The sequence below is a fragment of the Corapipo altera genome, unplaced genomic scaffold (genome assembly GCF_003945725.1).
Source record: "Corapipo altera isolate COAL_440 unplaced genomic scaffold, ASM394572v1 55, whole genome shotgun sequence".
Lineage (NCBI taxonomy): Eukaryota > Metazoa > Chordata > Aves > Passeriformes > Pipridae > Corapipo > Corapipo altera.
In genome coordinates, this window is record NW_020884882.1 from 6,779,007 (window position 1) to 6,803,907 (window position 24,901).

Sequence of the window (24,901 nt, forward strand, 5' to 3'; positions counted from 1 at the left end):
GCCCTGGGACAGGTACTTCATCTTCTTTGGTGTTTGGGATAAAAGTGCAGAATTGGTGATGTGGGAAGGGTAATTACCCTGGGCATTTGGCCTCACAGGAGGTTCCCCTTGATTCAGTACATAAAAATCTTTTCCAGTGCTGAGTGGGTGCCATGTGTCTGAGATGTTCCTAGAGAGGATCGGAGGGCTGTGCTGGCTCAGAATTGCAGAGACTGGGCTCAGCGACTTGGTTCCCTGCCTCATGGGACAAGGGCTTTTCTGGTGATGTCCGTTGTCAGTTCTTGGGTATCCTAATGGGACCCAAAAAAGACCACATTCACTTGGCTTTCGCTCTGTATGGTGTTTTTATTTGTATGCTTTTAGCATTACAGATCATACAGTGAAGGAGACACCTCATCATTGCAGTGTTTATTTTCCAATATAAATCACTGAGAACCAGTAGGGTTACACAGACTCTATTGTGCTGCTATTCCAGGTGTAGGAATAGAAGTGAAATTTGTTTAGAGGTCGACCATTAGTTAAAGACGCATCTCTCTGTTGGTGCTGGGTGTTGCTGAGCAGCTGTTCTCTCTTTCTCCTCTTTAGGGCACTTTGCAGAAATTTGTGGATGACCTGTTTGAGACCATCTTCAGCACAGCTCACCGTGGGAGCGCGCTGCCCCTCGCCATCAAATACATGTTTGATTTCCTGGATGAACAGGCTGATAAGCATCAGATCAATGATTATGATGTCAGGCACACCTGGAAGAGTAATTGGTAATGGAGAGGGACAGTGGGATGGGGGGGCAACCTAACAATATCACAGTGTCCAATCCCTCCCACGGGGAGCAGAAATACGTACCTGGAAATGATCCAGTACAAGAGAGGCCCATATATCTGTATTTCGGGTGTGGGTAAATCCTTTGCATGCCTTCCTTCATCAGAAAAAATCCCAGGAATGCAATGCTCCCTCAGCCCTTCCATCCCCAAATCCCAGGCACCACGCTCCCCCTGATGGCTGCAGTTGCTGAGGACCACAGCAGCTCTGTTTCCATCTCACCTTGGCCTTCTCCATCCTCCGGGCTCCTCTGGGGATGCCAGTCCCAGTTCTCATCACCGCTGTCCTGAAGGTGTTTCCACACTCCTTCCTGTCACTCAGCCGAGTGTGCCTTAACAAAGTCAGCACAAAGCCGAGTACACATCCACCCTAACCTTGCCCTCAGAGCCAGCCCCTCGGCTCTGCTAATCACTGGCTGAAAAGTGGCTCTGCTAATCACTGGGTGGAGCAGCTGACGAGCCCTCCATAGGTGCCGTGCTGGGGCCGGGGCTCCAGCAGGCTTTGGCTCTGCAGCCCCCCTTGGCATTTTTCATTTCTGCTGCCTCACTGATTTTATCTCTCTGATCTTACCATGACTGGAGACGGGTACGTAAGTTCCCGTGTCTGGCATTTGTTAAATGGCAGCCAAATTGCTTTTGTGTAGTTCGGTAACTGTTTGCAATTAGCAGGGCAGGAAAAGAAACATTTTTAAATGGAGATGTGAGAGCGCGGAAGTGCTTGGAACTGATTTATAACTCGGCTTCCTATATTAAAAGAAGGAGTGAAAGGCAAGGGAGGAAAAAAAAAAGCCCCGCTCTTCAGGGGCTGGGCAGGAAGGCTCCTGCATGCTAATGCCTGTGCTTATCTCTGGGCGCTAATTCGACGTGTGGAGCTAATTTCTCCAGGCCATTCCCTTCACAAATGAAATATGTACATGTACCCAGTACCCTCATTAGGAAAGTCCTGGGGAACAAAGTGTGTTTTGTCTTAGATAAAAGCATTTGCTGAGTGTAGGTGCTGGGGGATGACAGAGCAGAGAGGCTTTCTGATGGGGGAGGCTCTGAGATGCTCCTGGGAGAGGAGAGGGACAGCAGGATTGGGAAACAGTGCCATGGAGGGTGGCATGTGTGTCAGTATGCAGGAATATCCAGTCAATGGCTCGCCAGAAGACCCACTCTTGCCTTTACAGCTGAGAGCTTTATTTCCAGCATCTGAGGCTGCCTAAATTCTCCTCTGGTGTTAAATGTGCTAATGAGTCCCTTGAGGAGTCCAGTTAACTCCCTCCTCCAACACGGGGGATGTGTGAAATGCCACACAGCGCCTTCGAAGGGATTATTGATGTGAGAGAAGGAGACCGTGCTTGGTTAAACCCATGGGCTCAGCAAAGTCTCTTCAGTGTGAGTGGATCCTTGGAGAAACCACAGATCTGCACTGCCGTGGTTTGCCTTCGGAGATGTTGGCAGTGCTGAGGAACCTTTTCACGAAGAACTGCGGCCTTGTGGGGTTGGGCAGAGGGGAATGGCCATTTACCTGGGATGTTTGCATCCCTGGAGTGCTGGGAAAAGCAACCTACCCAGTTCTGGGTCATGGGGAGCTCATTCTCCATGACTGGAGTTGCATGTATGTGCCAGCTGCCCTGCAGGGCTTGATTCAGGTGCTGACTCCTGTTTCCTTCATCCCTCAGTCTACCTCTACGTTTTTGGGTGAATGTGATAAAGAACCCCCAGTTTGTGTTCGACATTCACAAGAACAGTATTACTGATGCCTGCCTATCCGTGGTGGCTCAGACATTCATGGACTCCTGCTCAACTTCTGAGCACAAGCTAGGAAAAGACTCTCCCTCCAACAAACTACTGTACGCCAAGGACATCCCCAACTACAAGAGCTGGGTGGAAAGGTGAGTAGACTTGGCAACAGCTCCTTGCTTCACCTGGGGGAATTACAATGGATGTTTGTGAATGTAGGGACTTGTGTTGTTGGGAGGGCTCCTCTTGGCAACTCTCTGAAGAAGGACTGTACTAACACTTGTGGAAGGTGATCCCATTGTTGATGCTTTCTCATGATTGCTTCCTGAAATGAGTTTGCAATGCCTGTTTGACAGAGCTGTTTATGACTTGCTTAAGGGTTGCTAAAAGCAACCTCCACTTTTAGGTTGTCTAATGTTTTTTGTTGTAAACACTTGGTCTGTGCTAGGGAATTACCAACACCTCCCTTGATTGCTTTCGAAGAGCAATGAAAAGTCAGCCTTGGACTAGAGAAGTGCCTTTTTTGTACCATTACAATACATGCTGGTTTTGCTGAAATGCTTGAAAATTATCATTTCCCTTCTCTCATCTGTCAGTACATGTCACCTGGGATCCTGATGAGAGTACATGCTCTGAGGCAGTGCTCAGGCTGCTGTCTCTGTGCTGAGGAGCAGGGAGAGGAGCGGGTCCCCTGACTCCTTTTGACACCCTCCACCTTCCCTGTTGAGCTGATGAGAGACATCCCCCTGTCCCGCTGAATTAATGCAATGTTAAAGGTGCAGGGTTTGAATGCTACTGATTGCAAATTGATGCACTCAGGCATAACGCTGTGTTTAGCTTTATCCTTTTGGGAGAGAAACCTAGATGTCCTCCAAACCCCTCCAAAAAGAGCCACTGTTAAAATGTTGTGAAGTGGAACTTAATAAAACTTAAAAAATTGCAGGATGCTGATGCAACTTTTCCCTTGTGGTGATGTGCTGGACTAAAGATGGTGCCTTTTTTTTTTTTTTCCCCTTAACTGAGTACCCTTCCTTTTTTCAGCATCTTGACCGAATACAGAATGAACCAAATGAAAGCTGTCCAGGCAGCAATAAACATCATATTCTCTAGTTTGTAAGGATGGGACTTTGTAGCCTAAATCATCATTTGGATACTTGCTTGTACACAGATATTTTTGTCATGCCATTGGCATGCCTGGTGCTTTGCAGGCAGTTACAAAGACAGGCTTCTTCCCTTGAGGAAGATAGGGCTTGGATCAGAAGAGACGATGCCCCTGAAATACGATGGCTGAGATGAGAGTTGAACTGCATTGTAATAGGAGGAAGTTCTTTGCATGGGGCTGGATGGGTCTTTGGACTGGGGTCCCGTAGGAACATCACAAGCTTCGTAAGGTGAATTTCTCTGACCTTGCCATCTCTATGACAAAAATATTCAGCTCTGTATGTGTGCCTGGAGGAAAAAAGGTATAAAACCATTCCAGAGTTAAACATTGGTCTAGGCATACTGCGTCCCTGGGCAGGAAGTGGGAGATCTCATTGGTGACAGATGTTCCTGCCATCACTTACCTCTGGAATGGTCCCAGAGGCAACTGATCGGGGGCAGAGATGTCCTGTGCAGGGGGTGACTACATCTCCTACTGCTCCTCTACAGGGAATTATGGCATAATTAGCATTTCTGGCTTTTGGCATGGTTGTCTTCACAAAGCTTTGCAGAGGTGGGACGGAGGAGTGGTGCGAGGGTGGCTGAGTGGGGCTGATAGTCCCACCTGCAGGTCTGTCTGCTGCCGTGGTTCAGGCACCAGCTGAAAACAGGGCATTCTGCCAGTCTGAGGCAGGAACAGCACAGTGAAGGGCTTAGGAGGTAGGAAACCTGGGGAAACCCAAGGGATCTTGCTGCTGGAGTCGTGGCACATTAGGTGTCCTCTGGAAATGGTAGGTATGAATGGAATCTTGGTCCACACAAGCCATGCACACTTGTATTGAAAAATGATGGTTTCTTCCCATCCTGTGTGTCATGATAAAACCTGGAATATAAAACTGCTGCTCTAGGAGATGCCACTCTGGGGTGATGTCTCTAGGGGTGTAGCAGATGCCTAGTTTTGTCAGAGGTCCTCACCTCAGATCACTGCTCTCCTGGCAGCGTCTAAAAATTCTCTTGCATCATTTTCTGGGTGTGAATGAGCCTCTTTGTAAAAACTGCCCAAGTAGTTATCACTAGTGGAGTTCAGTTCTGTGGGATGGAGTGAATCCTCATATTCATCTCCTCAAGTGGTCTTGCTGCCATCTGCTCCTATCCAAGTGCTTCAGCCGTGTTCCATCTCAGCATTCAGCTGATGACACTAATGATGCTAATCACTGTACCAGAAACTTCAGTGAGTGAGGAATTGTGAGGAGTACAGCAAACCTGGGAGAGACTGGCACTCTGTATTTCCAGGTGGTGGGAGCAGCCGGGGCTTGTTTGCTGTGGGTAGGGTTTCTTTTTAAATGAGGCCTGAGGACACAACCCTGGTTTCCAAAAGGACCTCAGCAGCCAGTCCACTGGTGCACGTGCTTGGTGTAACCCTCCTTCTACAATGGGTTGCTGCAGCTTTGATCTCTCTGGGTTGTGATGAACATCATGTTGGATATTTTGTTTTTCCACTACCACCATGCATGTATTGCTGCAAGGGCGGGATGTGACCTTGTCTTGTGTTCACACCCCTAGTATTTAATGGAAAGCAAAGGGGCATTGTTAGCAACACAGTGACCTTAGGAGAGTGGTAACAAAGCCTTGAGTGTTGCTGCAGATGTGGAGAGTCCTGGTGTATGCAGTTTGGTGGCTAAACGTGCCAATGGGATGGGAAGGAGGAAAAATGTGTAGTTTAGGAGAGGTTGGGAAATCCCTCAGAGCAGCATCTCTGGGCTTCCCAGCATGGTAAGAGGAGTTGGACTTGATTGGACTGCACGTTGTTCCATCAGGAGCATGTTCTAATGATGCTGACTGCTCCATGGAGTGCTCAGAGACCTCTTGTTGAGCAACAGTGTTATAATGGATGATCGTGATATGTCACAGCTTGGAGGCAAGATGCTCTTCGCTTGCCTCTGCAGTGGCTGTTCTCAGCAAGCATTGCGGCAGGGACACATCCTCTTCTGCCAGTCCCTATCTCTGACCCACTCTTCTGTTCCTGCCTTGCAGATATTATGCAGATATAGCTAAAATGCCAGCGATCAGTGACCAGGACATGAGTGCGTACCTGGCGGAGCAGTCGCGGTTACACCTCAGCCAGTTCAACAGCATGAGCGCGCTGCATGAGATCTATTCCTACATCACCAAGTACAAGGACGAGGTAAGATGTGGCGATGCGGAGTCAGGCCTGGTCTGCAACTTTGTCCTTGTTTCTGCAGTCCCCTGCTTTTTCTTATAGAAAAACACACCATGAAATGCAGGATAATAACGTAGTCCATATTTGTGCTTGAGCTGGTGGAAAAGGAAAGGTTTGGGAGTCATGAAGGCAGGTGCTGGGGTAGGCAGCGCTTCATTCTCCGCATTTTCTGCAGTGAGTAATGTGGGAAACACCTATTTTTCTACACATTTGGCACACGAGCTCCATGAGGCTGCAGACTTCGTGGCATTATCTCAGCATGCCTCCCCTATCCACTGCCACCAATCTGGCACCATGGAGGGAGGTATCAACACTATGGAACTGTACAAGTGCTGTTTTGCTCCACTCCCCAGGGAAGCTAGAGGACACGGTGGTCTCATCAGTGCTTGTTTTGTGAATGTCAGTAAGGATGGTTTAAAACCCCTCTGTTGTAATTTATACAAATTAATTCCTTAAAGCACTGTTCAGATCTACACCCCACATCTTATTAAAGCAATAAAATATGTAACTACAGTAAAATGTGGATTTATACATATAGCATGATAGTACAGGTTTTATTGTCCCAATAAAGGGGTTTGATGACTATGTTTGAATGGTGGCTTATTTAAGTGACAGAGTACCAGAACATTTCCCCACTTGGAGAAAGACAGGAAAGGAACCGAGGTCCCTGTTTTACCATGCAAGAGTCCTGAGAAGCTTCTCCCAGAGCCTCTTTGAGGTGTGAATTTAGGGAGTCCACAGGCAGGTTGTAGCAGACCTGGCCTCTGGGTTTAAGGTCAGCACTGAGATCACGGGCCAAAGGCCTGTGGAGCCAGGTGCTCTACAGGAGAGAGGAGGAGGTCTTGGCTTTCCTACAGGGATGGGAAGAAACCCTGGTGCTTGGGAAGCTGCTGTGTGGTTGTCACCATGCAGATGGTGACCATGTACTGATGACCACACTTGGTGGGACCTTTATGCTGCTCCTTAAACTACTTCTGACGGCACATCCAAGAGGCCTCCGTAGCTCTGGTGATGAGTTGTCCATGAAGATCTGCTGTGGGACAGCCATCATTCCTCAGCCATCATTGAGTGCTTGCTTCCTCCAGGTTGAAAGTCCCCCAAGCCTTAAGTTCCCCAAGCCCTGGGTGAGAGCCGGGAGGGGTCTGTGTGAGGGGACCACGTGGCATTAATGAGCTACTCTTTAGGGGTTCGGGTCCTCTTCTTGCACACTAACGGCAATCTGACATCTGTTGAGTGTCTTGCTGTTGCCTGCTCTCCAAGCATCACAAGTGTGTTCACAGCTCTCAGGAACTTCTTTTATTATTTGTAATGGGATTAATAAATCGCAGCTGTTCCCTTTGTTTGTTTTCATTCATTAAGCACAATTATATGCAGCCCGATTGCACCCTCTTTGATGCAAAATGGGAGAGAATAATTTTTCCTGTTGTTCAGTGCAATAATATGCTGTCATTGGCTGTGAATGAAAATCATAATTAATTTTCATTTGGGTACTTGCATCTTGGTAATCAGTGGTCCTGGCTCCTTACAGCAGGTGACAAACCTGGGTCTCTCTACGCTCAGCACAGGTTTTCTTTGACTGCATTTTTTCCGTAAGGCTGAGATAAGATGAGCAGATAAATGTGTGGGCAGTCTGGGAATCTTTTGACACCTCAACATCCCAGGATACACAGCTCTCTTTTTGGGAGAGGCAGAGAAGGCAGGCAGGGGGAATAGGCTCCTCTTGCACTTCTCAGACCAATCTCATTTGGTTCCAGCTTGGGCACCTTTCAGGCATGTGGGGTTTTGGTTTCTGCATGACTGTCATTGTAGGTATTTTGCTCAGTGTGTAGCGTGAGGGCTGAGAGCTTCTATGGAGATTGATGGGGAGGAGTGTGCCCAGTAGCAGGTTTGTGGCAGAATCTATGAGTTCTTGCCAGTCCAGCTGCTGCCCTGGGTTGTTGCTGCTAGTGGTGGTAAATCAGATGTGCCCGGCTCTTGCTAGTGAATTTTCCCTCTTCGGGAGCTGACGCCGGTGCTGAGATGCAGCTTTCCTTTTTCTTTTGGGAAGAGATTCCTCTTCGGGCATCTCTTATTGCCCCAGGAGACAGGGACCAGCCTGGTCCTGCCCCAGAAAGCTTGGGGCAGAACCAGTCTGTTGGTGGCCAGAGGCTGGTTGTGGCAGTGTGGTGGGTGCTGCTCAGCATGCCCTGCCCACTGCTTCACAACTTGCCAGTGCTGCAGCAGCTCTTAATCAAAAGGAGCTGATTCCCCATTAAGAAGTTACCTGTAGGGCTCCTGATGGACTTTGCCTGCCTCCTAGTAAGTCTATTAATTATACAACAGTTTGTTTCCAATTATGCAGCCAATGAAATGGTTAATCAAGTCCCCTTTGATGGATGCCTTGATATTTAATTGCAAAAAATTTGCTCTCTCAACTAGCTCACCCAAGGAGATGAGATTTCTGTCAGGTTTGGTTTTTTAAATCAGCTTTTCTGCTCTGCTGGCATGATGTTAGTGAGATGAGACTTCTGGCTGCTGGAAGGGCAACTGCCCCTTCGTTTTACACTTCACTACTCCCTTCTTCCCACTCTGAGCCTCGTCCTCCACCCTTCTGCTGCTCCCAGTCCTTTCCCAGCCCTGGGGGCACAGCCACATCCAGCCCAGGGCAGGGGACCAGCCCTCCACCCTGCGATCTGTCATCATGGCCAGCAGCTTGTTTAGAGAAAGAGGATTTCAAGGGAGGAACGTCATGCTCAAGTGTGTGTGGGTGCACCCCTTGAACACGACTGAGGGCTCCCAGGCTTTGCTGGTGCATCCATCTGATGTCCCCCACCATCACCCCAGTGCCCCCCAGTTGTCCACCCTGGGGAAGAGATGAGCAGGGTTTTACCACTTTGGGTAGCTGAAGCTGTGTGGATTTTGTCTTTTTGTGCTCATGGAACTAGTTCATGGCTTGATTGTGGTCTCTGAAACACAACCGCTGCTTCCCTAAGCCATTAAAGGACTGTTAAGACACAGACATGGTGTTTGCTTGGGTTTGGAGTTCACCCTCCAATGTTCCTCCAATGTTTTCTTCTCTTCCCCACATGCAAGTTGCCTTCTTGTTAGTGTCAGGCAGGTCCCTGGTGTTACTGCAGCCCCTTGGGGGCCCCAGTGGCCTCAATCTGTGGGGTGGCACCACTCAGAGCCATGTCCTCCACCTCACACCTCCTTTGGCCCTTCCTGGCTCCACAGGGGACAAGAACGAACGTGCACTGCTTCCCGTGGGGCCACATCCCCATGCTCTGACGCTGTCAAAGAGCCAGCAGGCGACTGGAGCTACTTTGGGTAGGTGGGCATCTGCTCACCCTCTCTTCTCCCCTCTCTCCCTAGATTTTAGCTGCATTGGAGAAGGACGAGCAGGCCCGGAGGCAGCGGCTGAGGAGTAAGCTGGAGCAGGCGATCGACACAATGGCCTTAAGCAGCTGAGAAGGCGGCGGTGGTGCCAGCGTCCCGGGCAGCGGAGGCGGCAGGAGGGAGGGCCGGCCAGCGGCAGCTGCGGGCACAAGACTTTGGGGCTGGGACCGGCCAGACCCGCGGGAGCCTCTGCACGCTTCCCACGAACAAACAAGGAAACCTCGCGCTTTAGCGGAAAGAACTACAAACAAATCCCGACGGCAGCAGCAACGTCGATAGAACTCCCTGACCCACGAACAAACCCCCCCAGTCCAACCGGGATGAAGCAGGGACCTTGCAGAGAGGCGATGCCGGGCAGAGGAGAAGGGGGGTCGCCTGCCCCATGGACCTGCTGGGCATCCCTTGCCTGGGCAGAGCCCCTGAGCCCACAAGGAAGGAGGGTCAGGACCGCGGGGCTTTCTAGGATGGCGTTTGGATGTTGTTGTTACTTTGGTGAAGGGAGGGTGGGTGGGCTCCTATTTTTACTGTACTTGACTTGCTCTCCCTTCCTTCCCCCCAGCTGTCCACCCCCTCTCCTCCTCCTCCTCTCTCTTTTTCTGTCTCTTCCCCCTTCTGTCTCTCTCTCTCTCTGGCCTTCTGCCACTAGTGTTAACTGCTATATTTGCACAATTTACACAAGAGAAACAAAATTTTTAATTTAAAGGAAAAAATTATAACAAAAAATGGGAGGGGAAAAATATTCTAAATTTTTTGCAACTAACTAACAAAAATGGTTTTAAAACATAAGCTCAAGGACTGATGCTGGGGAGATTTGGGGGTGGGGGCAGTAGGGGTGGGCAGGAAAGGGAGAAATCCCTGAGCTTTGATATTTCTAAAATATGTTCTGTGCCATGTTTTATTTGAATGTTGTTTAGTGCGAAAAAAAAATTGAAAAAAAAAAGGTGGGAGTTTTGTTAGCTGAATAGATGCTGTTATTTAAATGCTGCTGAGTGGTTCTGGAGGTCACAATCAGAGAGGAAGGGAGATCCCAAGGCTCGTTTTTTTTTTTGCCTGAGGGATTGCTGAGGGATGGTCGGTGTTTTGTTGAGCTTGACCTTGTTTTTCTAGTTCGGTGGCCATGGGGTGGTCTGGGCAGTGCTGCCTGCCCCTGCCTGTCCTGGGTTGATGCAGGGTAGAGGACAGTTGCAGGGGCTCCTGCTGTCAGGAGGGTTGGTGGAGAGCCAACCTGGCTTTTTGGGATGGATTCCCTGGCACTGGAGCAGCCTTAACAAAGCCCCTTTATGTTTATTTTTCCCCCCTCACGTCTTTGTACTGATGTAGGGGAAGAGACCAGATCCTTGGGGAAAGGGGAGGCAGATCCTCTGCACCTCCTGACCGGGATCCCCCCGGCAAACCCCACTGGGTTACCAGCCCATGGAGGGAGTGGGATGGCTGCCACGAGGCTGTTGCCCACTCTTCCACCTGGGAAGCCCAAATGTGTGCAGGACCTTCCACCCAAGACTGACCTTTCTTTCTCTGTCTTTTCCTTCTTTCTCCCTCTTTCTCTCCTTGCTGTCACCCCATCTTCCCCCTGCTGCCTGTGCCCCAACAGGGGCTTCATTGGAGACCCGAGGTCTCTCCCTCAGCTGCCCCGTTCGAAACGTCAGTTCCTCGCGGGTTTGTGCTTTCCAGAGATGAAAAGGTGCTGAATGCTGCCTGGAAAGGCAGCAGGAGACCAAAAACTTCCAAAAAAATGAGCAGAACCCTTTCCTTTTCTGTACTGAGAGCTCCCGTCGCTGCCCAGGCCACAGCACACGGGGCCACACTCTGCCAGGAGCGGGTGGCTGTCAAAATCCAAGTGGAAAGAAGCCCAGCTGATTTCTGTCCATTCCCTTAAATCGCAAGTTAAGGGGGGGAGAGGGAGAAATAATGAAGTTTTTAATTAAAAAAAAAATAATAAAAGTGTGTATATATATATATGTGGTTACAATCTAATTCTCGTGCCCCAGTGGGGTGCTGTATAGTTAACTGAAGGAGAATCGAACCGATATAAATACAAGATGAATTTACACAGCCAGTTAAAACAAAACAAATGACAACTGCGAAAAAAAAAGATAAAAAAAGGATACCAAATGGTCTGGAAGGAACTTCCAAGCCTTTCTCACCATGCAGAACAATTGTTTGAAGCCTGCACATCTCTCATTATGTTGTAATTTTGTTTGGTTTTGTTTTGTTTTAATAAGGAGGGAAAGGAGAGAAGATGCCGATTAAAAAAAAAAAGAAAAAGAAAAAAAAAACAACAAAAAAACCCAACCACAACAGCAAAACTATGTTTGAAAAGGATTTAATAATTGTTTCCCAAACCTACGAACCATGAGCTGTCGCTGGATTTCTGAGAGCTGTGGGCTGTTGCATGACTGTGCTAGATTTTAGTCTGAGTTGATCTTTTTAAGAAACAGAAGAAAAAAACCCATAAAACAAAAAAACTGCAAGTGTTGAATATTAGAGGTTTGTTTAGACCTGTTATCTATTTTTTTTTGTTTGAAATTAATTTGTCACTTCCTTGTCCAAAAGAAAAAAAAAGAAACAGCAAAAAGAAAGACTTCAGAGGTTCACATCTCAAATGTGTTACTTGGAGAGCCTTAGAGGACAGCTGTGTGCCCACCTGCCCTGTGCCAGGGCCACTGCTGGCTGCCAACATCTCCCTGAGTGCTCTGGTGGGACAGGACCCTCTGGGGGCCCCTTGGGGGGGTCTTTTCTAGTGTTTGCTGCTGCTGTGATGGGGCAGAAGGGTGGCTGTGTCTCCCTTTGGTGCAAGATTGGCCCAAAACTTCTTCCTCTTGGCGTTGCTGCCTGGGTGGCTTTGGTGAAGGTCCTGGAAGTCGCCTGGAGGATGGCAGCTCTGCATCGGTGGCCATTGTGATCTGGTGGAAGGGGAGTGGTTGCCTTGAGGTATCTGTCCAGGGCTGGTGTGGGTCCTACCTGTTGCAGTGGTAAGAGCATTCTGGGGAGCTTCGATTGCTGTTGAAGGAGCCAAACTCATGGGTTTTGTGGTGATTGACAGGGAATGGTGGGACCTCCCTGTTGGTGATTGTAGGGGATGGAGATGTGTTTCTTAAGAGCATCTCCCTGAAAATTTCCTTTTTGACAAAGAGGGCTGGAAGCACTGTTAATTGTGGAGGGTCTATTAGCCTGTTGCTTTCTCAGCAGCACTGTTGTGGGTGCTCCCTTGGCCAGGCTAGAGGGACAGGCAAGTTTTTTGGCTATTGTGGGTCTGAGTAAGATTTGGGCAATGCAGAAGCTTCTGGAGAGGTCATGCTAACAGTGCCATGGTGTGGCTGTGCTTTCTGGGTTCCCCTAGTGCTGTGACCTGGCTCTTCCAGCTCCATGGTGATGCTGAGTGCCCGTAGTGTGGTCCCAGGGATCGATTCCCCTTGATTTCCTCCTGGAGAGCTTTGGGGTGTCTGCACCACCAAGGTGGTGTTTGCTCCACCAAGGATCCCACAACACCTCTCCACCCCTGCGGGTTCCCCTTGCTGCCTCTTACAGGGAGGGTGGTGGTCGGCGAGGTGGGCGTTGCAATGCTGCCCGCAGCCTCTGGCACTTCTTGGTGCTACCTTTGCCTTTTGTGTGATGCCCAGCGTCCTTAATCGTGCCAGGCAGCCTGCCCGTCCTCCCTCGCCCCAGCCTGGCGAGGGGCAGAGCCGGGCTGGCCGACCCCATCAAACCCCTGCCTCGTAATGGGGAAAGGTGGGGAGAAGCTGGGAAGCATTTGCAGGACTCCTCTTGCTGGTGGTCTTGCCCATGCCCCAAAAGGGGGCGAGACAAAGAAGCATCCCCTGCCCTGAGCCTGTGTTTCTGAGTGCTCCTGCTCTGCCCACTACTGTCAGAGGCAGCTGGACCCTGCAGGCTGATCCCCCACCGCTGCAGCAAGGGGGTCCCTTCCTGCTCACATTGCCTTTTCTCTTCAGTTTGGGTTTAAAAAAAGTGCAACCAGGAAGTGTCCCCCTCAGCAGGAGCCCTGTGTCCCCAGCCTGGGGACAGGGAGCGGGGGTACAGGTGGTGGGACTCTCCCGGGCTCACCTGCTCCTGACCAAAGCGCACAACAAGCTGTCCTTTAAGAAAGCAGGGGGGAACCTAAGGCGGACCCAGCGAGAGGCAGAGAATTCTAGTAGTTTTAAAAAATTAAATGGGGAATAAAAAAAATCAAACATCGGAGTCCTGATTCCCTTTCTGTGATTGTTTCAGACTTGAAGCAACAGGCCAGCGCAGCTGGTCGAGCACCCTTTGATCGTGTAAATATCCTGCTATTTCCTATTTTAATGTTCTTCAGATTTAGTACTTGTAAATAAACACACGCATCAAGGAGAGATTAAACATTTTTGCTAAAGCTGGTGTTTTGCTGTGTTTTTGGATGTGATGTGGGTGGGAAGACCAAGCACCTTTGGGTTCCTGGGAGCAGTGGACAAATCTGTGGCTGTGCCAGGAGGGCATGATGCAAAATGGCATCAGGATGGGCCAGCGTCACTTTGGGCTGCTGGGTGTATGTGTGGGTGTAGGGACCCCAAGCTGTGGCTGTTACACCTCCAAAGCAGCTGTGGGGGCTGCTCTGGATGCTCACAGGGGGATTTGGGTGGTTGATGTGTGTGGGATTGGAGTGGGCTTCTCCATCAGCCCCTTTCCTGGGTGGCTCATGTAATTTGTTTTAAACTGTTTGATTTCAGTCTTTGCCTTTCAAAGTGTTCAAAGCTGCTGATCAAAGGCTGAGGAGTTGAACCCTCTATACTGCAAGAGGCAAATACCTGCCCGACTATTCTGCTGCTCTCTGGGGTCCACAGGAGCCGACTGGGGCTGGAACAGCTTCCCTTCTGCCTCTTGGACACATCCTGGTCCTTACTTCCACAGGGTCATAATGGGGTGACAGCACAAGTGCTTGGGAAGAAGTCCATGGTGATAAGGTGATGCTGCTGTTGTGTCTCTGCAGGCTCTGGATGCTGCAGGGCATCTTCTTTTCCATCTCCTCATCTTTTCCAGCTCCTGATCTTTGTCTTTAAAGCTGTCACCCTGTAACTCTGGGTACCTCTAAACTGCACTCTAGGCCGAGCAGGGCCCCAAAGCAAAGCAGTGGGAGAGGAAGCCCAGGGCAGCAGCCAGCCACCACAGCACCGTTCTCACGGGGGTGACCAGTGATGCTGAGTGGCCACAGCAGGTGTGGGGGGACATTCCCAGGCAGGAGGAGGTGAGTTTGGGAGTGCATCCCCGGGGTGTGGGGTTGGGGCCAGGGCTCTGTGCAGCACACAGACCAAAATCGCACAAATTTAGCTGCTTTTTTGGTTTTTTTCTTCTTTTGTTAGCTTCTTCCTGACTTGGGGCCAATCTCCTGAAGGAGTGGGCTTGCACGGCTGGTTGTACCGTGGGTGCTGAATACATGTTTTCTCTTCATTTAGAATATGTATAAACTGAATGTTTTTCCTGTTTTCTCTTGCAGTTTTCCTACTCTCCAGTGAGAATATCATCAGCAAATATTAAACATCCACTATTTTAGCCATAGTGTCATTAAAACAAAGATTATTTTTTTAAGATAGAAAAGCAAGATCAAAGTTTTCTTTTACCAATCTTTCAAATGTTTAAGAAAACAACAGTTGAACTGAATTTTGATCAGGTTTCTGGGAGGATTTATCTGAGGGCAACGGGAAAAAAACCCTCATCTCCCCCAGTTTTGTGATCCTCGTGGCCATGTGGGAGTGGGTGGCAGCTGAGCATCAGGCAGGTGAGCATCATGGTGGGTACAGAAACTGCATTTAAATAAGTTCTCAGTCCAACACGTATTGGGACTTTCTTTTGGTTTTGGGCCTTTTCAAGGCATGAGGATGAGAGGGTTTCTCCCTGAAGAGTTGAGCTGGGTTTCAGTGGTGGCACATCCTTGTTGGATGTGTTGGAGGGGACCCCACAATCCAGCCTGCAGCAGCTCCTACCTGGTGCAGGAAGCAGAGCCAACCTTAGTCACTCTCTTCCTCTGGGGATATTTTGGGATTCTCTGCTTTCCCTGGGGACAACAACCATGGATCTTCCCCAGCTTGGAGTTGAAATTTCTTGCTGGAGGGTACCAATGTGCCATGTCAAGATGCAGAGAGAGAAAGGGATGGCCCTGTCACCCCTCTGGGGCATGCTTTCATCCACATAAACCCTTTTGCTGGACTTTGGCGCTTTGCCATTTGCAGACAGGATTTTTATCTTAATATTTGTTCTGTTATTTTAGCTGGGAAAAAATACTTAAAAACCTCCTGGTTGACCAAATAAATAAATATCTAGTATTTCACCATTGCCAGGATGTTCTTCAATACAAATTGCACCAGTTTTTCCAAGGAGTAAAAGCTCCTGGCAGGAAGCCAGGGCCTTCAACGACAGCTACAAATGTCTTTGTTTGCCTCCTCAGTCCTAGTGCAGAGCTAAGCAGAAAAAGATTATCAAGGCCTGGAAATGATTGTGTAATCCACAAATGCACTTTATTTGATTAAATGATAAAATGTGAACCTTCCAGCAATAACATACACCACTGCCGCCTGAGACGACGGTAATCCAGCAAATCTGCAGAAGCCACCGCATGTCTGGAGCTGGCTGGGGCTTGGTGGTGGAGGCAGCCCTCTCCCTGTGGCCTCCCTGGCTGACCTGGGGGTTTTGGAAGCCCCCTTGCCTCACCCAAACTCGGGTTCCAGGTGAGTGGCATGTCCCAGGGCACCCATGTGGGGTCTGAAGGTCTCATCCTCGCTCTTTCTACAAAAACCTCTATCCCTGCACCATCACAGTGGTTTTGTACTTTTCCTGTGCACCTCTTTGTCCTCCTGCCCTGGGAGATGCTCTCCTGCCTTTGGGCCTCTCTGCACAATCCTTTGTTTCTCTTAGACGTGCCGTGAAGGCCAGGATGTACAGATGGTAGTGCTGCTCCTGCAGAACTGTGTTGCTCAGTGCCATGTGTCACCTTGGGGCGTGGTGGTTGCAGGACATGGGGACTCATGGTTAGCAGCACAGGGACGTGGCATGCTCATGTCCCCGAGCACACAGTCATGGACAGCCATGTGCTGGTGGTGTGGGTGTCAGTCACCTCCTGCCCTTGGTGAGCTTTCTTACAGAAAGACAAACGGTTTTGGCTTGGGGGTTTAACACCTCTTTGACCTACCACCAATGTCTCCCATTGTGTATTCCTTCTGTTGTCACCACTCGTGTGGTCAGAGCCCTAGAGGCTGTCACTAAAAATGATGTTAGACTCATCCTCTTCTTCAGGCTTACACAAAACATTGGCAGGAACATCCCCCTTGCCCTCTGGCCCCAAAGTCTGGCACTGGCCAGCCTGCTCCTTCCCTTTTCCCCCTGCAGCATCAGCCCAGGCAGTCCCAGTCTTTCCCATGATGCTGCCAGCCCACAGCCCAGGGATCCACAAATGGAGAGAGCAGCTGGGCTAGTTGGTACCTCACTGCCCCTTGAGCTCCACAATCCTGCAGGAAAGGGACCTGCCACATCTTCAGGGGGCGTGGGGGGCCCTCAAGCAGCCACCTTCCATGGGAGAGAGGCTTTGGCTTTCACATGAGATAAATACATATATAAAAAATATATACTTTACAGTCTAATATCCAAATACATATATGAAATTGATAACTATGTATAGTATAATAAGGCATTACAATGTAATACAGTGTAATGTAATGTGATATAGTATAACATAAATTAAAACCAATCTATAGAACTAAAATAGGTTCCAAGTGCCAGGCCATGTACTGTGTTCAGACATCACATAGGTAAGGCCAGAGCAGCATCACGTGGCCCTGCGAGTTGAAGGATACGATGGGGGGTTTCTTCCTCCTCGGAGGTGATGATTAAGTTTCTTCTGAGCTGCTGGGAAGAGGAAAAAAAATAAAAAGAAAATCCATCAATTTTGAAGGCAGTAAGGGCTGAGCACAGCAACACCCCCTTCCTCTCCCTGCCTGGACTAATGAAAATCTCAGCCACACTGCGAGGCGACTGGTTTATGTTTGTTCTTCGCTTTAAATGTAGTGGTAAAAAGCCCACAGTTTTGGGCTTGGATCGGAGGTGGGATCATTAGGAGGTGGCAGGCGACGGCTGATACACATTAATGTGCCATGAGCAGTCAGAGCTCCACTGTGGGTTTTTTTTAACTGAGGCAAATTATTGCTTCAGGAAAAAGACCATCTCCCCTGGTGGAATTAGAGCAGGGGGAAGGGGGAAAATTGATTTATCTCGAATTTTATAGCACCAGACTGACAGCTCAGGCGATGCAGGCTGCCCCTCTGCAGAGGGGACGGTGGGCGGGTGACATAGTTCTGGACACTGCCAGCTGCCCCTTTGCAGAGAGTCATCCTTTGGAGGGGATGGTGGTGTGGCATAGTGACCAGTCTGGAGACCATGACCATTGGGAATCTTGGCCATGACTGTCAAGAGCAATTTTTCTATACAGTGAAGTCAGTTGAGAAACACTGCTGCAGGCATCTTGCCTATCCCTCTGATCCCCGAGGATTTGGTGGTTCAACACCAGGTTTCTGGCATAGGTGGCCAACAAGGTCACCCTGGGCTGGCAAACCCTGAGGTGATGCTATCTATCTCTGGGGGATTTGCTCTTCTCCAGGGTCTTTTCAGGTGGTGACTGCTCTGATGTCGCACATGCTGTTTCTAGGTGTTCTTCCCAGCAGCAACACTGTTTCGATGGGCTTCAATTGGCCTTCCCCTCCCTCTGCTGGAAAAAAGCAGAAGTGTCTGGTGTCCATCCTTGGGACCTGGGTGGCATCTTGCTGTCCCCTGGCTGCAGGTGCCTCCAGCAAGGTGTCCTCTGGTAAGGCATGGGGACTGGGTGGGTTATTTCAGTGCTCACCTCTCCCATATTGCAAGGGATCACAATGCACATTGTAAAATAAGCCATTAGCTCATTGAGTCCCAGTGGGGGAAACTGAGGCACGAGGGCAGGGCTGCTTCACCCAAGGTCATACAGAAGGTTGCAGCAGGGAAGAAACTGCTCACAACCCATGCTGAAATCCCCAGGAAACATGCTTTGCTTATGGTCCCAGATGCCTGGGCCACTTTGGCTGTCACACTATCCTGAGCTGGAGTTTTATTTCTTCACCAAACTGTTTTTTTTTTACCTTTTTTTTATGAACGAAATTCTCCCTTCGCAGCTCCTTTTCTCTCAGGGGCTCTTCCACTCAGCGGTAGCCCAATTTCCTTTTATAGCTCGTACAATGACTGTCCTAATTACAATTAAAACCGGGAACACTCTAATCAAATCTTTTACTATTCTAGACAAACTCAGAAAATGAGTAAAATTAGTGACACATGGTGCAAAAAAAAAAAAGGAAAAAAAAAAGTCCATGAGCTGGTGCTAATGCAGAGAGAGAGTTAAAGAGGGCAGCGGGATTTCGGCTCTCATCTGCAGTAATTGGTGGTGGGGAGGAGGCACAGGCACCACTGCAGAGCGGAACTTGAGCATCCCTGGGTGTTCCTCCATCCTGCTGACCCTGTGCTAGCTGGACCCGCTAGTTTGAATAATCCCCCCCAGAAGTTACCATGGCAACAAAGCCTTTTGATGGCGAAAACCTTCAGCATCAAGAGTTAATCAGACCCTAAACCAAAACGGGGTTAAAGGCGGAGCAGGGATGTGTGAACAGTGGGATCACTGGGGCAGAACAAAGACAGCGAGTGGAGAGTAAATAATAAGCAAGGAAGAGGGGTCTGATGTCTGCTTGAGCTCCAGCCAATGGCCAGAGGGGGTTTCATTGTTATTTTTCATTTTCTGAAGGGCTGGCTGGATGATTTTACCACACTGCTCCGTCGTATCTCCCAGCTCCAGGTGCTGATTTAGCAGGGGAAACAGTGTGTGCTGTGAAGTGGAAGGTTGGGCACATGTCCCACCTGGGTGGAAAGGTGGCCCTCAACTGGTGTCGTGTCAAGGGATGGGGCTTCAGGCCAAAGCCAGGCTTGCTAGAGAGGAAGGGCTGCACATATCCTGGGCTGTCTCAACATGTGTTATCAGTTTGGGTATGTGAGCATGCAACTCCAGACTTAGCAGACAGAAATCCATGATGTGGAGAGGTGGTGTCCCATGCATTCATGTTTGGGAGGAGAGAGAGAGAATGATTTATGGCTGCATTTCTTGGAGTAATGCTCTTGGATCATGTAAGGGTTGGAGAGGTAGAATGAAGGCAGAGCCAAGAATTTCAGCCCTTTCTGTAGGGCTTGCTGCTCATTTGGGGTTACAGATCCTGTCTGGATGATCACTGCAGGTGGTTTGTTTCCAGAGCTAGCATGATTTTCAAGGGACTGATGGAGGGCAGGGACTGAACTGGGGTTCAGGAAGGCAAAACCTGGAATGCTGTTCCTACCATTGGATACCAAATGATGAAAATGGTACTGGTGAGGTAAGGATGTCTTTTTATGCTAAAGAGAGCAGATGTTCACAGCTAATCCCAGAATTATGTTGTTACAGCGGCCAAGATTTGTGAGGTCCCTTTCAATGAAGGGTCTCACTGATTCAGGGAGAAGGACAGGACATCATTGTGGGGAGGGATCTGTCCTCATTTTTATTATAAGGATATCTGGGAGGAGTCTGCACTAGTTGAGAGTTAGTGTTACAGTCAGAGACAGAGGTAAAAGGGAGGAGATTTGGAGTGTCTGCAGAAATGGGTGGAGCAGAACTCCCAAAGAGCCAGGGCTGTTACTGTGTTTCATGTTGCCTGGCATCCCAATTTTCAAGTGATTTAATACCATGAAAGACCTCATGCTGGACCTGCCCAATGCATCTGTGTTCTTCCTGTTCTAAACTGTGGTGTGGTATGCCTCTAACTGCTTTTTCTAGAACAATTTCAGGTTTGTAGTCTCCAAAAGCAATGTACAACAGGACTTTCCCATGCTCGCACTCAGTATGTTTTTCCTTCTGACCAACGTAAATCTTCCTTGTTCCAATTTAATCCCCTTTCTACTGGTCCTGCTCAGCAGAGAGTTGAAGACCAGATTGCTCACAGATGCTGTTTTTGGAGGGGTGTCTAATTCCAGGGTCTCAGTTATCTCCAACTTTCCCCTGCCCCCCCTCCATTTTGTTTTAGATGTCTGAAGTTTCAGCAGTAAGGGAAACAGTCTTGGGCAAAATGGGTGAACAAGCATCCTTATAGCTTAGAGTTTATCAGCTTTCCACCCAGATTGTGCAGTCTCACAGCTGGATGTGCCCCTGTGGTTCCCATGATGGAGGGGCACCTCAGAGCTGGGGGTTGATTTAGCTTGGTTACAACACACAAACAAGGAGATGGTTGCTCTCCTCAACTCCTTTCCCTCACACTCCATCTTTATTACTTTGTCAAAGTACTTTCAAGTATAATACTTAAATTTTATTGGTCTGAAGCATAAGATTACTCAATTTGCTTTATAGGCCCAGTTTGATAAATCCACTTGGAAGCCCGTGCTGTGGTAATTGAAATGCGTTGCCTGGGGAGGAGGGAATTTCTGCACCGGCTTCAGCTTTCGATTCTGACCGCTGCTGACTGGCCACATGGGCAGGAGTCACCAAAACCAGATGGGATTCACAGGCCAGGAGCTGCTTTGGGGCCCCAGGTGGGTCTGGATGAGATAGGAGATAGGAAAGCTGCTGGGACAGAGCACTCTGAAAATGTTAATTCTGTATTCCTCCTCTTGTTCTGATCTTTCTGACCCAACCAAGCCTCAAGGGCCGTTGAACTGTTGGAGCCCAAATTGAAATGACAAATTACACTGAAAGCAAGAGGATGGCCAGGAGCTCAGCGTGACTGCCACTAGGACGTCTTACATGCCTTCAGGAGCAGCATTTGATAATTCATCCCTGCCTGTGCTGAGCCAGCAGCAGCTGAGTATCTCAGCTGCCTCCAAATGAATGGAGGCTGAAAGCAGGTTCTGGGGGCAGAAAAAGCCTCTTTGAAGGGGTCTGACACCTTCCTGCTGGAAGAGGTGGGGTGTGGGGTAAGCTCCCACCTTCACCTCAGTAGTAGAATTCTGTGCCTTGAGGAAAGTTTTGGTGGGTTTGAGGCAGGAGGAGGGCTCCAATGTGAATCTCTGGTTCACAAGGCTTTTGGGAGCCACTCAGTTTCTCACTCATGTCCCATTCCATCTTTCTGTTTGGGGAACTTGAACCAAAGATTTCAGCTTTATGTTTATTAAGGGGTAATATATCGTGGTGCCTGTGAGAGCAGGGACTTGGTGCAGTGAGCCAAGAAACCATTTCCAGCCTCATGTTACAGGTGTCCTTAATGTCCAGCTCTTCATCTGAAGTTTGACAATTGGTCTTGGTTCTTGGTATTAGATGAACTTACCTGGCAGACCATGTTTCTTCCAGCATTAGCTCCCAGAGGGACAGCAGTCCCCAAAAGCTCATGGTTTGAAAGCTGAAGTCAGTTTACCCATTTAAATAAAGGGTCTCTCCTCAGGTGTTGGTCTTATGATGTAGCAATGCTTGAGGCTCCAGGGAAAGCAGTAGAAATACCACAAGTTCAGGAAACTTGCAAACCTCTGGGTCACATTTCTGAGGGTACCATGGTGAGAGGTTGCTGTGCTGTGTGTTGAATTGAGGTATTCAATCCAAATGTTGTTAGAAATTTCCTCTCACAGTTCAACAAAAAAATGTCAACGTTACACTGAAAGCGATATCGATCCTGCATGACACCAAATATTTTGCAAAGCCTTGGAAAATACTGGAAATGTTGGTTATTGTTTTATTGCTTGAAATGTTTGGTTTGGGCTAAAATGACGCTATTTTTTCTCACTTGAAAAGTTTGAAAAATGCCACAGCCGAGTCTAGCGAAGACCTCACTAAATGGAACTGATCAGGTGTGAAGAGGCACCAGTTTCCAGATTTCTGCCTGCCCTTAGGGCAAAAAGCTGAGTGCAGAGAGTGTGTTTTGAAGGGAGTTTTTAGGAGATGGTCCTGCCAGCTCGGTGCTTCCCACAGGCACAGAGAACAACACTTTCTGCTTGTTCCCTGCTGCCTGCAATAAGGGGAGGTGGCATTAGATGTAGCAGGGAGGTGGCATTACATGTAGCTGGGAGGTGCACCCCACAGTCTTGACTCTAAACTTTCTCACCACAACCAGGCTTTGCATGACACTTGGAGGAACGATGAGACTGTCAGCTCATTGTTTCTGCTGGAGAAGTTGCCCTTCTTTTCCTGTTTTAGACTTCATTCCCCAGGGCTGTTAATACAGAACTTCCCAGAAGGGCTAAATTTAAAGCAAAGGGAAGCATATTATATTTCTGGCTCCAGTAGGTAGAACTGTAAAACACTCTGCCTTCATTTTTGCTTTCTCTCTCTCTGCACAGAGTGTATATAATAGACTGTCATTGTATTTAAATAATAAAGCAGAACCAGGATTATTTTGTACACTTTTTTCCTCCTCTCTGATCTCCCCATTGAAAAATGCATGGAAAGCAACAGATGTTTCGACTTTGTAGCTTGAACCTTCTCAACTGTTTGAAGATTTGATGTAAAGTTCTTTGAACATCAGTTTCAGAGGAGACTCTCTTAGTAACGGTTGCCATGCAAAATTCATAATTAATGAAGATTTCAGGGTTATGGTGGGTTTTAAAAATGTTATTTCACTATTTGTGTAACTATCTTGTACTCTTCTTAATCAGCTTGGAGGAGCAGCATCAGCCAACTGGAAGAAACAGTCACAACTGCACCCCAGCACATGGCATTGGCTCAGGGTGCCTTCTCTGGACTGTGCAGCTCAGGAGTAGCCAGAAGGGCTTTCTGGCTGGCCGTGGGGGGATGGATGCTAATTTAGGCAAGAGCTGTTGAAAGGCACCTGGTAATTAGTTGCTGAAGTTCAGGCACTTGCCTGCTGCCCAGTGTATCAAAGCAAGAGCTGATCTAACTTGGAGGACTGGATTACCCTCTAGTGGCTGCAGATTAAATAGAGGAGGGACGTGTGTTTCTTGCAGACATGGTTGTGATGTGCTAAATTCTCCTGTTCAGGGGTGCACCTTAGAGGGCTATGGGGAATACTGGAGCCCAGAGCCCCCCGGGAAGAGCACCTGCTGCAGCGTGATGCAGATGCCTGGAGTAGCCATAGTGCAATACCCGGTACCTGATTGCCAGCACCAGGAAGGCTGTTTTTGGAAGTGCCTGCTGCTGGGAATGCTGTGGCCAGGCTGCCTGGCACAGTATTGTGCTGTTGTGGCTATCACACCCAGAGTTGTCTTTGGGATGTCTAAAGCAGATGGCAGCATCACTGTGGGTAGGCAAGGAAAAACTGTGGCTCACGGATGGGCTGTGGGTTTTCTCTTGGCTGTCCCACATTGCTACCCAGCAGCTGCTCTGGTTATTTCTGGCATGAGATGATCTGTTCTCTGTCATGTCAAGGGATGTGGCAGGACCTGTGCTGGGCTGGCCCTGGCTGTAGTGTCCTGCTTAGCAAAAGCAGACATGCCCCTGTCTGTGCCAGCCCAGATTTTGGGCAGCTTAAACAAGATTTTTTTTTCCATTGGGTTCACTCACTGTTAATACTCCAGGGAGGTCTGAGGTCATGGCAACGTGACGGTCCCCTGTTTTTAAGGCAAGGGACTTAAGGGTGTTTTTAAGGGTGACTTTATGGTGTACTTGGCAATAAGCCAGCTGGTACACAGGAATGTGTCACACTGGTGAGACTGACTGTCCTTGGCATCCCCTGGGAGAGGCAGCGGCTCAGCAGTGTCAGCAATGACCAGGGATACTTTGCTGCCACCAGCAAGCCACCACTGGCTGCCATGGCAGAGGCAGTCAAGTCATGCATTTAATTGGTGTCTATTGGATTTTTTTCCTGCAGCTACAGTTTGTGCTACTTATTGTGACATCCATGAGAAGCGGTGATTTGGGTTTGTTTGTGTGTCTGACTCCGAGGATTTCTCCACGCTGGCATCTGACCCCTTCCCCCCATCCTGACGGCTGTTTTTCTGTGTCACTAAACTGAAAATAAGAGGAAGCTTTCGAGTCGTGGGTTGTGGGCTAGGCAGGGCTGAGGGAGCAGAGGAATGAAAGCACAGCCAGGCCAGCCCATTGGGGCAGCTGGAGGGACATGTCAGCGTGTCAGCCTCCTCGCTACTGATGCCCCAGGGCTTGGTGGCAGGATTTTCCTCCAGCAAGAAGCTGCAGCCGGGCCTCTGTCATGTCCTCATCGTGTCACCACGCACCCCAGCTGCTGGCTGAGTTTCTGTGGCTGTGGGGACGGAGCAGATAGGCTGGACAGCAGCGGAGCTGCGCTGTCTTGGGGTGGCTTGTGTCCCTCTATGGTTGCTCTGGGCTTTCTGCCTGCAGAGCTGTAACTCTGGAGCAGGGGGTGGCTTCTCCCCTTGGAGGTAAGCAGGGAGTGGGTGGAGTGTTGCTTGCCCTAACCCTGTTGGACCCAGTTAGGGCTTCCCCTTGGATTCCCACTTAGGGGCTACTAGCAATGTGTCTGAGGGGAATGACTCCAAACTGGGTGAGACAGAGCAGGGTAAAATGATGGAGAAGTGCTGAAATACACCTCCTGTGAGAAATGTGCATCTTAGCCACAGCTTGCACATTTGTAATATGTCGTTGTTGCTGGTTGAGACAAAGTTGCAGAGGTTCTTGGCATGGACAAAAGAGCTGGGACTTAGCAGAGCT

At 49.1% G+C, this 24,901-nt stretch overlaps 1 protein-coding gene across 4 annotated transcripts in view; it reads left to right on the forward strand.

Moving 5' to 3' along the window:
* Positions 1-13,645, forward strand: part of PLXNA1 (plexin A1) — a 119,710-nt gene extending 106,065 nt beyond the window's left edge. For all 4 annotated transcript variants that reach the window (XM_027640246.1, XM_027640249.1, XM_027640247.1 and 1 more), the window contains exons 29-32: positions 586-755; positions 2,480-2,692; positions 5,715-5,865; positions 9,253-13,645. In XM_027640246.1, the coding sequence (XP_027496047.1) occupies positions 586-755; positions 2,480-2,692; positions 5,715-5,865; positions 9,253-9,348 (630 nt within the window). In that variant the 3' untranslated portion in view covers positions 9,349-13,645. The remainder of the gene's footprint in view (positions 1-585; positions 756-2,479; positions 2,693-5,714; positions 5,866-9,252) is intronic.
* Positions 13,646-24,901: the final 11,256 nt, after the last annotated feature.